Source organism: Aplysia californica, unplaced genomic scaffold, assembly GCF_000002075.1.
Source record: "Aplysia californica isolate F4 #8 unplaced genomic scaffold, AplCal3.0 scaffold00720, whole genome shotgun sequence".
Classification (NCBI taxonomy): Eukaryota; Metazoa; Mollusca; class Gastropoda; order Aplysiida; family Aplysiidae; genus Aplysia; species Aplysia californica.
Window position 1 is genome coordinate 151368 of NW_004797990.1, and position 14230 is coordinate 165597.

Here is a 14230-nt window from a genome sequence, read left to right on the forward strand (position 1 = left end):
TCTCTCTCTCTCTCTCTCTCTCTCTCTCTCTCTATCTCGGAGCGTTACAACACCATGGCCATGACAATATGTTCCAACTGTATGACGGTAAATATTGCCCAAGACGGTCACCGTTGTCGATGGGGAAATTTAGATGATGGACGTCTTTGAAAATATCATATAAATGTAAAAATAAAAAGAGGGGGGGAGTGGCCGTTTCTAAGGGTGGTTGTCTTAAACAGGTGGCCGATGTGCTGGGAGACACAACACCTTTTGTTTGTTTTGTTTCGTAAAAGTTTGCTACGTCTCACGGCCACAAAAACTACTATAATATTATAGAATTTACATTTCAGGCTGCGGGTAAAAACGATATTACGATAGGAAAAGAACAACAAAATAAGCACCTGTCGAGATATGATCAATTTGTGACCACACCCATCCTTCTTCGTGCTCAATAAAGGTGTTAATATTTCACACAGGAAAACAATCACACTTCAGGCGAACAAAACACTTCTACGGCAAAAGAACAATTTGTTTAAAAAATAAGAATGTATAATGATGTATCCCCTCCATTACAAGGGTAGTGCGATTTCACTAAATAAAAAAAATCAAAGAGACAAACAAGAAAGAAGGCTCACCAGATTCTGCTGACGTCAGTTATAATGTACTTGCTGGGAAGGACGCTGTCCCCAACAAATCCGAATATATTCCTTTAGAAAACAGGAAAACACAGAGGAGAATTACCATTAAGTCCACGGAGAGGCAAGACTCTGGCAGTAAACTACGGAAACACTGTTTTCGCAATACTGTTTTCATCCTCCGACATGCCTCAACAATTCTGATTCCAACACTCCTGGAAGTGATCGCTATTTTTTCACCACATCTGACAAAATAAGAAGGAAAACAAATAACAGCGGTTGTCCAACACTTACCTCTTCATCTCGACACGTCGTGTCTTATAAACAACAACCCGATTACGTGTGCTAGATGTATAGCACGGGTGACCGACCGACTGTCATTGTCGACGTTGGCAAGGTCCTGAAACCAGTCACACATGACGACCTTGAACCCAATCGCGTCATCTTCTCCCTCTCTCAGCACGTTTTTTTTGCTAACGCTAATGGTCATCTCACGCATCGTTATCGCGAGGGGGAAAAATCACTCAGTGGTCGCTTGAAGCCTGGGGCGCATTACTTTTTTGTTGTTTTTTTCCCCGAAGACATAAATAGCCTATACAATAGGGGAATGGTCAGCGTACAGCATTTTTTTAAAAGACATTAATTCACCTACCTTTTTTTCCTTTCCTATTTCCCCCCCAATGTAAGTGTTTACGATCAACCTCCGCCCTCAATCGACACACTTTAGATCATTTAGGAGGCGGGCTTCGACTGTCTGCCTGTTAGAGCCAACTCGGGCTGAGAGATAGATCACGCCTCAACAGAAAGACCTCGCGAAATGTTCAATAAAAATTCTCCCCAACTGTGACGACGAATTTAAACGTCTTATTATAACAACCGCCACATCACAGACGCCAGGTACCGAAACTGTAAATCTGCGATCATATTATCAGCTTACTGAGAGAGGGGAACTTATTGAAAGTACAGAAATAAAGTCGACGAATAGATCTACATAACGGCTGAGTGTAGAGCTGGGCAATGAGTCGCTTTAACAAAATCCAGATAATAACCGCTTCATTCGGCAAATGGGTTAGAACAACTTCGATAAACGGGTTAGCATCACTTCAACAAATGAGTACACCCACTTCGGCAAACGTGTCAGGAAAGAGAGTTAAAGAGTGTGAATTCGGAAAATGTTTCATCGAAAATTATCCGATTATCCTTATAGATTATCCGGATTTTGCCCACCTCTAGCTGAGGGTAACTTTAACACAAAACATCAAGAGCTGCACGAGGGCTGGGCGACATAATGGCAATTTGTCCGGCGATGGAGCGACACCTTAGGACGGGGCGATGGGCGGCTAGATGGGGCTGCGGTGATGATAGCACACACTCTGGCCATATAGCACACAGTCTAGATGTAGATCTATAGCACACACACACACACACACACACACACACCACAGTCCATTAGTGTCTGGCTAACGAGAGGAACAGGTCGTCACGAAGGGGCGATTAGTTATCTGGAAGTAGTGGAAGCCTTCCTCCTCCACGGAGCTGTTGTTACGTACTCCGGTCTACGGGACGGGGACGTCTTGGGAGTAATCGACCGGGGACACAAACTCGTGATCCAATATCTGCAGGAGACAGTTTCTCTCTTTCTCTCTCTTTCTCTGTCTCTCTCTCTGTCTCTCTCTCTGTCTCTCTGTCTCTCTGTCTCTCTCTCTCTCTCTCTGTCTCTCTCTCTGTCTCTCTGTCTCTCTGTCTGTGTGTGTGTGTGTGTGTGTGTGTGTGTGTGTGTGAGAGAGAGAGAGAGAGAGAGAGAGAGTGTGTGTGTGTGTGTGTGTGTGTGTGTCTTCCTCCCTCCCTCCCTCTCTGTCTCTCTGTCCCTCTCTGTCTCTCTGTCCCTCTCTGTCCCTCTCTCCCTCTCTGTCTCTCTCCCTCCCTCCCTCCCTCCATCCCTCACCCCTGTTCGTATCTCTCTCTCTCTCTCTCTCTCTCTCTCTCTCTCTCTATCTCTCTCGTTCTCGCCCCAACAACAACAACAACAACAACAACAACAACAACAACAACAATAGCGTAAACTCCTGGTCTAAATCACAGTCTTCCCAACCTCAAAACAACAGGGAAATAAAATAGAGCGCCAACAGTATGAGATAGGTCTTCTACAAGGACCTTATTTTATTATAAAATCCTTGGTCGACAACCGCCTCTGGCCGTGAGGTCACGACTGGTGGGTACACCCACAGCCCAGCTACAGCTATACTATAGGTGAGGCAGCGTGGAGGAATCAGGCTCTCGTCAAAATAATCAAAGTGAAGAAACCTGCATTTTTCCGCAGGTTTGTGAATTTTTCTTTTTCTTTTTTTTTTTTTGGGGGGGGGGGCTCAACACCTTTCATGCCCATTAAAGAACTCATTTCTGTATGAAGTTTCTGAAAAACGTTGATTAAAGGCACAAAAATGTAAATTTTCAGTTACTACAGGCCCTTAAGCTAAGGAAATAACTAATCTTTGGCAGCCATTTTCTCACTAATTTTACCTCTGAAAAAAGATGACCCCCACCTCCTTCAATCGCAAATATCTCGACTTGTATTCAAGATAAATGGTACTTTTTTTTTTTCCAAATAAAGACAAATGAACAAGCTTTAAGATGATACCAATAACTCTACAAGCCCAAAAGTTAACGAGAGCCTGATTCCATCACGCTACCTCACAATTATTATTCCTGGGCTATACAGCCACCAGAGCTGATTTACAACCTCAATAGCCCTATACCTTCTGTAGTATAGGTGGCAAGTAGCGGACGACCACACCCTCATCTGGCTGGTCGGAACCGGGTGAGGGTGCCTGGAGTGGCTCATCATGGACCCATAATGTTTTCCACATCATACCTGGGCCTGGCGCCGGTGTTGTGAGTGTAAACACAGAGAGAGACACGCAGGATAATAATGGTGAAGCGGGGGAGAAAGAGCATTTCGATGGTGTTACTTTCTTCTCCAAGTGCTCCCGCGACTCGACGGTTCCTACACGGAGTACCATCGTTCAATAATCGACCTTTCCTTCAAGAATACCACCGTTCAGTGACTCGATCGTTCCTACAATGAGAAGCATCGTTAAATGACTCGACCGTTCCTGCAATCGATAAATGACTTGACCGTTCCTGCAATCGATAAATGACTTGACCGTTCCTACAATCGTTAAGTGACTTGACCGTTCCTACAATCGATAAATGACTTGACCGTTCCTACAATCGTTAAGTGACTTGACCGTTCCTACAATCGTTAAATGACTTGACCGTTCCTACAATCGTTAAATGACTTGACCGTTTCTAAAAGGAGAAGCATCCATTATAGCGCAAGTAAGGCCATACGGTATGGTGGCTATAAGACAAAGCGGCCGAGATAAGTGCCCCGTTTATCTTAATGGTCCAAAAACGGCTTGTTGGCCCCGTATACAATGTATAGTTCATCACTCTATACTCTTTTCTCAGTAAAGTCTTGCACCAAGAAATGGCATCATTCGATCACTTGACTGTGGACGACAGGACTTGATTGCTCATAACTCACAAATCCAAGCGTTAACAAAACAATTCCCGTTACTGTACAGTTGTAGGGATATTTCCTCCGTCAGTCTCTGTCTCAGACGATAACCATTGTATATGCAGAGAAGAATACTTCTCAATTGAACAAAAGAAATAAGGATTTAGATTACGTGTGGCTTCCGCTATGACCAATGAGATCAATTCTGGCAGAGAACAGTTTGCCACATTTTGAGCATTTGAAAGCTTCTACATGTATTTCCACTTACTACTACTCTCTTGGCTTCAGCATAATTTCTAACTCGTGAAACTTCAGTGGTCGTTGCCCTCCAACTTGCTTTGTCTAGGACTAGTTGCCCGAGCCAACGGATTTATGTCTGCAGTGTGCAAAGGTTTGTTAAAGTGGGGCAAAGCGGGGCAAACACCTCACTCGCTCTCTCACCTAGGTACGATATGTCTGATGGCAAGATAATGACAAGACAATCGGATGAGGATCAAGGTACTACAGGTTGTCAGAATGCCATCCATGTTGACGGACAGGGTGCCCAAAGGTACCACCAAAGCCTCACATCACAAGCCACTAAATTGTTATCTATGTTCATGGTAGGAGGAATAGATACAGCGGTGATTTCCGTCTACAGCTCTCTTGATGGTTGAGACAGGAAGTGTTGGCTTTAATGTAGGTGTTTTACGCCCCCATGGACACAGTTTGATAATTTAGAAAGCGGGCTCCGGTCCTTCCTGTCAGGGCCATGAAGGGCAGAGAAGGATACATTTCAGCAAGAAAATCAAGATACTCGATAAAAGATGTTCTCCCCACTCGGGAATCGAACTCGGGTCTCCTGCGCGAGACAGCAATGCGCGTAACTACTACACCACAGAGGCCGGCAGCGCCGGCCTATAACTATAAAGTCATGTTCATCACGTGTACTCATCTCTACTCTACAGTGTTTTCTTTCCACTTTTCCCACACTGAGCGGTAGGCTATCATTCAATAACTTGACTGTGAACAACATGGCTTAATTTCCTCCAAGGTAAACTCTTACAAATCCCTCATCACTAACGTGTTGTTTACAGTCTAGTGAGTAGTTAAAGCGGTCGAGATAAGCTGAGGCCGTCCCACTTCAGCTTTTCTTGTGGAAACAACAGGGAGTGCCAGTCAATATAATACGTGTTCATCACTTGGACTCATCCCTCTTCTTTCTTCTCTAATGTATCCTATCACCAAGCCAGGTAAATGTTGGGAGCTTTTGGCGCTGCTCGTTCACAACTGGTGAAGTCCCGTGTGGGGACCCGCCTGTTGTGCCGAGGTTCCTGTTGTGATGACGGGAAGGAGGTGGATGCTTACGTTGTTGTTGTTGTTGTTGTTGCTGTCGTTGTTGTTGTCTGTGAGTGCGTGTTAGTGTGTGTGAGTCTGTGTGTGTGTGTGTGTTTTTGTGGGTGTGTGTGCCTGTGGGTGTGTGTATGTGCGTGTGTGTGTGTTTTTGTGTGTGTGTGTGTGTGTGTGTGTGTGTGTGTGTGTGTGTGTGTGTGTGTGTGTCTCCAAAGGGTTAAGGGGGCAAACGAGTCGGTTGTTGCGGAAGTTGTTGTTTTTGATGCTGTTCTAATGTTGTTGTTATTAGCTTAAAAGAAATCCAAGACAGTTTCTATCCAGACTCGTGCTGCCCCCCACCCCTCAACGTCCCCCCGGCCACGTATGAGGCCTGTACTCTAAAGTATACTCAAGTGATGTACTCTAAAGTATACTCAAGTGATGTACTCTAAAGTATACTCAAGTGATGTACTCTAAAGTATACTCAAGTGATGTACTCTAAAGTATACTCAAGTGATGTACTCTAAATTATACTCAAGTGATGTACTCTAAAGTATACTCAAGTGATGTACTCTAAAGTATACTCAAGTGATGTACTCTAAAGTATACTCAAGTGATGTACTCTAAAGTATACTCAAGTGATGTACTCTAAAGTATACTCAAGTGATGTACTCTAAAGTATACTCAAGTGATGTACTCTAAAGTATACTCAAGTGATGTACTCTAAAGTATACTCAAGTGATGTCCAACGTGATGAGAAAGCAAGAAAAAGACATCACTTCAGTGCGATGAGACATTCGCACTGGGCTTCCTCTCAAGACTGGTAACACAACGAACATAAGTACAAACTAGACTAGTGGTCGTCAACCTTTTCTACAGCAAGTGCCACTTTTGCCCTTTTTACAGGCTAACATTGTCGCACCGACCACGTACATGTATATATGTCCAAGCTGAGCATTTAATTATACCTGTCAATACCTAGATTATCTCCAGTACCCACTACAATTACACGGAGGGCCAATATCGGCCATGTGCTAGACAATGTAGGCTACTGACCGATGATAAATACTTAAAATACACATGTGGACAAAAGTTACAGAGAAGGAGTGCATTGAGTGAAGGAGAAACACTCACAATACAACTTGAAAATCATTATTTGAGTCAAAACTGAGGAAATAGATGGCTGGTACCGTGCTGATTTGTAAACTACAACAGCAGTAACAAACAATAATAATATAACAAGCTGGGTTATAACAAAAAAATCGGTTGTGCTGTTCTCAGAGTCCAAACCAAATGCCAATACAATAATAGCACTGAAAAAAAGTAGAAAGGAATACAAGCCTACACTCAGTAAAAGTCATTCTGCAGAGGGAAAATTTTAAGAGTCTCGACAGAAAAAAAGTCTAAGACGGACTGAAAAAAACCCCCAAAAATCAGCCGGCACCCCCCACCCCCCCCCCCCCCCCCCCACCCCCAATGAGCACACAAGAGAAACAAAACCAAAAAAAACTAAAAGCAACAAACGTGGAATCTGAAGTGGCAAACCACACAGCCCCATTATCTCTGGATCAGCATTTCTCCCATATTCTTGGGCAAAGGGAAACACATTGAGACGATAAGGGCCATTTTGTGATGGGAAAAAGCAAGATAGGCAGACAGAAGCAGAAGTATTGAGGGGAAGCAAAGTGGTATAAGGTCTACCAGTAGCACCCTCCAACCACCCGCTTGTTTCCATTGACAGGTAGAATGAGTGAACAGAAAATGTCTTACTCACCCCTTGTGGCTCTGCTCCTGTACTTGACTCGCTGGGCCTGAACAGCAGAAAGAAAATTGTCCATCAGATGTTGCAACTAAAGCGCAATAAATGTTTTTCTTATTTTTTTGTCTAAAGGCACAAGCTTAATTCTTAACTTTACTCTTATTGTTTAGTTAGCATTTTATGGCACTTGCAACACAATATGATTATGATCATAAAATTATAAGTGCCGAAGATTAGAGGTGTTACGAGAGAGTAACAAACATTAAAAAAAGAAGGAGAGATAAAGAGGATAGCCGTTTGATAGGAAAGAAGGAGCATACCACACAAGAGCAACCATCAACCACACACCAACACTTTACTCAACACAAATAAGGAATGTCAAAGGATGGGTCCCAGAATAGTATTGGGTATTTTGATCTTCACATACACTTGGATCCCAGCACACACACACACACACACACACACACACACACACACACACACACACACACACACACACACACACTTACACACACACATAAAGAGAGACATGAACATAAAGGACAGTCCTAACGGCTTTAACAGCCACCTATATAAGCCAATCATCTGTACGAGCAGCCACTTTCCACTTCATCCCTTGCATATTTTTTTTTACTTACAATATTAATGACACTGTGTAAGATGTCAAACTGTCTAAGACATTTGGTGGCTATCTCAGATCATTTCAACTGTATATTATTTATCAAGCACAAAACTAAAAATAGTGGCATACAAGAATAATTCCAGCAGAAGGAAAGTGCACCTCATGCCATTTCAAAAGATAACTAAGTGTAATTTATCATGCTCAGATCTATTTGAACAAATGAAATAAAATTTCCAAACCCTTTTATGAACAGCTCAGTCAACAAACTGCTACGTATAATATAGCACTCCAAACCTTTATTTCACCAGCAAACTTTTCAAAGAGTCAAAAACCCACTCACTGAATCGGGGTGAAACGATCGCCAGAACCATTGAAGAGTTCAACGTTAGACTGTGGGGAAAGGTCCCAGTCCTCTAGAGAAGGATTTCCCAGATGGCCGGTGTCCACTCTGAGTGCCTTCACATACACAGGGGGAGCTCTCCCAGGTAATACAAATCTGTGCAGATGGGATTGGGGGGGGACGGCAATTCAACAAGAGAAATTTAACTTTTAAGTCTCAAAGCCTGAGTACAAGAAGTCAAGACTCTACAGCAACAAGAATATTTCTTGTATTTCATTCTTTGTCTCTACAATTTGGAGAAGTGAATACGAGAACAATATCAAGCAGGCGAAGTATAGTCGGATTCCAGGCAAAAATGACAGGACAGGCTAATACCGAAGCTAAAATCTACCAATTGTTACAGTCATTCAGCAGGTTGAGTCACAGATCATGATCCATGAAAGATGAATAAATTGTTCCTTACTGAAAGAGAAGCAAGTCTGACATCATTTCTTTTAATAATTGAGATGCAACACCTTTTTTAGTTATGCAAGACAGAAAGCATCATTTATACATTGTCCACAGAGTAAGCAGTGCTATTGTAGCAAGCAGTTACTTTCTAGTATTAAATATAGAGCAAAACGTGAAATGCGGATAACAGTTTTCAAAATAATTGTGCCAATAAAAAGCAGAACAGATTAAAAAATCACAAACCCAAATCAGAAGAAAAAGAATAATTGAAGACAGTTCTGAACCTCTAAACATTTTGCCCCTCTCAATGCCTCAAAACACAAGGAAAATACAGAACTCTTCATTTCCGCTTCAACTATTTCACATTTTTGGCTGTTTTGATTAAATAAGTCTATGAGATCAGAAAACAAATGCTCTATATGCTCTATCAAAACCGTTAAAATATTCGCAGTCATAATCGAGATATTCAAAGAACTTTCGAAAAAGCTTGACATTTTGTGAAACTCAAAAATTGTTACATCAAATTTCTCAGAACTAGATCTGGGTACTGAGCAGGTAGAACTTTGTAGTTCTATAGTAGAGGGTTTTACGGCGCTCACAACTGCATAAGGTCATATGAGCGCCAAGGGGTGGATATCAACAGAGAAGTCTTTACAGGGAATCAGACTTACTCTGATCACCTCTCTAGCTTCAACAGCACAAGGTCTGCTTCGACTATCAAGGCACCCCAAAATAGCAGGTCACAAGAGAGTGACAATCATACAAAAGAAGTAGAGGAAAATGACAATAGTAAGGACCAGGAAAGAAAAAGCAGCAGTTCCCTGTTGTAGATCAGGCACAGTTATGAGTGTGACATGAGTCAGCCCATTTACAATTCTACTATGCTTGAACGAGAAATGTCCCCCTTTTGGGAATGGCCTAAAGACACTTCAGTCAGTGGCACTGCCCGGGGGGGGGGGGTTGTAATTCTGAGGTAGTGACTTGTCCCATGTCCATGGACAAGAACAAAGCCTGGACAATGTAGGTTACCTTCTGTTGTCTCCACTCCCGTCCCAGGACACAGACGTCACAGAGCTGCAGGTAGAGTCGTAGGCCAGGGAGGAGGAGGAGGAGGAGGACAAGAAGGAGTCTGACCCAAAACTGCTCAAGTTGGGGATTCTGGAGGCGGAGCTCCAGGCCACAGCTCCGGGGTACTCCGCTGTCTGCCGGCTGCTCTCGTCTCCCTCACGCTCCTCGTCCAGCTGGAACTTGACCGTCTTTGTAACAACCTCGCCTGCTGGCTTCAGCGCACCCGTGCCTTGACCAACTGGACTATTACTACCTGAGTTTGTTACTCGTATGGGTTTCAGGTTGGATGGAGGAAGTGGCGACTCTCTTTGACCTGGAGGAAGAGGTGATTCTCTTTGTTGACCTTTTTCAATAGCAGCACAGAAGCTAGGCCGCCGTAACTCTTCGGGTGATGTCTCGCCTGTACCGCAGACGTCCGCTGAAACGTTGCAGCCACTTTTCTCTCCAAACGAGCTGTCCATGCTAGAGAGCTGAGAAGACTGTTGACTGTTCTCCACGGCTGTCTTAAAGCTGGACCTGCGCGTGGCACTGAAAGAGTTATTGCAGTCATCCAGGGAGAGGCTTGTGTATGACTGGTTTGCCATGTTGCTGTACTGACCAGGACGCTCAGCCCATGTGTCGTCTCGGGAACTCCTGCCATTTGTAGACACACCAGAAACATAAACAGGGCTGGTGAAAGGAATCCCATTAGAGTAAGAGTATAAATCTCTGGAATTTCCAAGAGCCTTTTTGGCTGAGGCTTTGCTCAGGCCTGGATATCGGCCAGAGTTTCTGATAAAATCGGATCGTCTGTTGCTGCCGTACAAACTTCTCCGCTTCTTCGCAGGCAGTGGCAGAGTCTCAGAGTCAGGCCAAGAGTTGAGGCTGTGAGGGTCAGCGTTGTCCAGTGTGGACACCAGATTGTCCTGAGCTGTACCAGGGGGTAGACTGTTATTGTTCTCGCCATCAGCGATAGACACTCCTTTCTTTTGCTGCACGGAGATGGAGGGACAAGAAGCAGTGAACCTGAAGACGAAGGAAAGAAATTTATAAAAATAATAATAATAATAATAATAAAATAATGATAATGATAATGATCATAATCATAATTATTGCATTTATATAGCAATAACTTCACAAGTACTTCAAAAGAATCTTTGACAAGCTCAGCAGGTTGGGCAAGACAATACAAAAGATCCTGTTGTTCTTATTTTTGAAAACTCGAATAATATTTTGAATCATCACCTTGGACATAGATGATGTGAGCCCCACTGCTGTACAGTGACACTTATTCAACATTTCAAAGATTTTAATAATTTTCTCCATTCAGGTCATGTAAATGTGGGAAGAAAACAGCATCCTATCCCTGAAATTATTGGGGCTTTAAACCCATGCCAGAAATTCTTACTATATAACCAAGAAAAAAGCATTCAAGAAAGAAATTTTCAAACTACAACTGAAACTGTCTAAGATAGTCGTCATATTAGACAGGTGGCGGTCTTGCACAGAGTCATTATAATGTTGAAAAAAATAAAAGGGGAAAAATGGGAAGAGGCCGTTTGTAAAGGAGACTGTCTTATACATTTGGCCATTTGACTGTGTGCGACTGTATTAAATGTAACATAATATTTGCTTCTCAGGCATTTCACCTGACTTTCCTCATATCATCTTGCTAAATACATCAGAGTATGCAGCTAGAGCTGATCAGTGGGCTGTTATTCAGGCAGTATTTCTCATCTTTTCAAGCAGCATTTCCCATCTTTTCAAGCAGTATTTCTCATGTTTTCAGACACAGACCAGGATAAGGTACCAACCTGTGTTGTAGGATAAGGCGTGCGGCGCGGCACTCATAGCAGTCCACATCTTCACAGGAGACAGCGGTGGGGGACACGGCGTACTGACCCTGGTATCCTGGCAGGTTCCCATTGAACATGTCAATAGATAGCGCTTCTGGGAAAAAGAGAGACAAAGAAAGCAGATAGATTTTACGCACAAGGGTAGGTGAGGCTGAATACCTAATTTTCTTCAACAAGGATGAAAATCTTAAGCGGTCCAAAAAGCATGTCGCAACCCTGAAAAACACTTAAGCACGGAAAGAATGGAAAGCAGCAATTTTGTAAATGTCATCTCGCCAAGAAAGATTCTAAAACTTAACTCCTCATTTTTGTCAAGCCGCTCCCAGCAGCTTGCGATTGGAGCTGGTGAGCCGTTGCCAGAGGCTCTGGCACATACCGTTACAATGATTTTGACGTCAAATTACTTTTCGCAATTGCGTAAAAACAGTTATCTTTTAACGGGAAAACATTCATTTAGATGCACAATAAGTTCACTTGTTTTGATTTAATGACCAATTCAGTGACATATAGTAGTTTTAGATTTCACACCAAAACAGGGCCCTGGCTAGTGGGTTTAACCGCGTCAGAAATAAAAAATTAATCCACATTGAAAACAAAAGAAATTCTGGTAACTTGCTATTACAAATAACCAAGATGACTTCCAAAACCAATAAACGGCCTCCTCAAAGGTGAGTGGTTCGCCACTAAAGGAATACTTGGAGTATCTTACCAAGCAACGGTGAGCTGGGAGACAGTCGACGATTGCGCAGCCAAGAGGTGCAGTGGCTGGTGTGACTCACGTCAGAGCTCCAGGCAGTCGGTAGATTTAGCTTGCTCTTCCTCTGAAATTATGAACAAATAAGAAGGGTGGACATACAGTATAACACGGATAGCTCAAATTCGTCCGGATCGGCCTCAGAAGTTCCAAGGATCCGCAGTTCGAGGGATATCTTTCAAAGATACAGAAGAAAGAAAAAAAAATGGGACCGCAGGCACAGTTCGACAGATGCTTTATTTCACATCTTTTGTGTTTGACCTATCCGCATTATACTGTTATACTGTATATAGGTAGGCCTATGTCATATTATCTATCAGGCTGAAAGTATGGCAAAATAGTATTGTTCTAGAAAAACTTTGATATAGTAACTCATAAAGTGGTCTGAAATGTTCAAAAGGACAATTATCAACGGCTTGTCTCATCTAATATAATAAGTGAATGGTGCGTGTTCGTGTGTGTGTGTAAGTGCATGTTCACTTGCGCTTGCAAATGTGTGTGTTTATACATGTGTGGGTATGTGCATTTATTTTTAAAAACATAATTTTTCAAAAGAAAGGCTCACAAGTCTGCCCATTAAAGAAATAAGAACACATGTAAAAGGGTACCCAATCAATAAAACTAAAGTAAGGAAATAATATGACAGGACATACACAAAAACTACAGTAAGGAAATAGTACGACAGGACATACACAAAAAGCAAGCAAAACAAAAAAGAAACCCAAGAATGACAACAAAAAGAAAACATAATTATCGTTGCTTTTTTCAGCATTAGACTGTCCCCGTGGTTTTACGCACCCTGCATAATTTAGCAATATTGTATCATTTTTTGAATAATTTCTAATTATTTTCCTTTATAATTCTTTGTTAAAATTTACAGAATCACAAAACTTCACATTTTTGGGCTCAGGTTGCATAATTTCAGAATTTTTCTCGCATAAAACAACGGGGACAGATTAGAACAAGTAAATCCAGCGATTACCAGCAAGCCCAGAGCAGTCTCTCGTCTCTCAAGTTTCTGACGAATCGCGTCAATGTCCTGTTTGATCTTTGCCTTCAGCTGCTCTGGCGATGCAGTACCGAGCACATCATCCTGCAGAAAACAGAGGTTGTGAGTCACAGATACATTTGGAAAGTAAGCTCTTATAACAATGTTAAACCACTGATTTTGTTCTATGTTCCCATTAACATAAATTATTGATATAAGATAAGGGTTTGTTTTATTTTATTTTTATTTTTAATTTTAGTAAGTTTTTACGGCACTTGCATTACAATAACGTCATATAATATGTGCCAAATATTTGAGCTGTTACAAGAGAGTAACAGACACAAAAAAGGAGGAAAGATTAGATAAGAAAGAAGGAGCAAACTACACCAGAGCATCCAACAACAACCCACTAAGAAAGGGGCAAAATCAGCCCTGTCCATGAAGAACAACTACAGAAGTACATCACAGCAAAAAGACACAGACAAGAGTTTCATAAGATTACCTCTTTCACTACATGAAATATACTCTGCAATCTTACCAAAGAACCCACAATTAACAGTCTCTGGAAGAGCAGTAAGGATGTAAATTTGAATTCTGTCTTGTCAAAGATTGTCATTACAATCAGAACACAACATCATGATATTCTATAGAAGTAGGAGTACAACAGTCAGTTAAACAAAAAAAGATCTATGAATAAACCAGAGCGGCTTTAAGTTCTGGTCAGAACGAAGAAGAAGGAAGTAGGAAACAGACACACAGATGTGAATGTTTCTTATATTTATGAGAGTGCAGGTGTTTATGGACAATGTTTCACTAAAACAATGGGGGGAGGGGGGGAGTCGTTCTGCTGCAATGGGCCCAATTATTTCTGCTCAGCTCTCTTGGGATCCGATGGGGCCTGAAGAAAAGAGATGCACGCTTGGAAGTGCACATTTGTGTGTGTGTTTGTGTGTGTGTTTGTGTGTG

General features: G+C 42.2%; 1 protein-coding gene across 1 annotated transcript in view; it reads right to left on the bottom strand.

Moving 5' to 3' along the window:
* LOC101859817 (serine-rich adhesin for platelets) overlaps nt 1-14230 on the bottom strand; it is a gene marked incomplete at its 5' end in the record, with an annotated part of 209444 nt that overhangs the window by 141762 nt on the left and 53452 nt on the right. The window contains 6 exon segments of the mRNA XM_013088306.2: nt 7223-7259; nt 8170-8325; nt 9649-10692; nt 11481-11616; nt 12232-12343; nt 13259-13369. Of these exon segments, the coding sequence (XP_012943760.1) occupies nt 7223-7259; nt 8170-8325; nt 9649-10692; nt 11481-11616; nt 12232-12343; nt 13259-13369 (1596 nt within the window).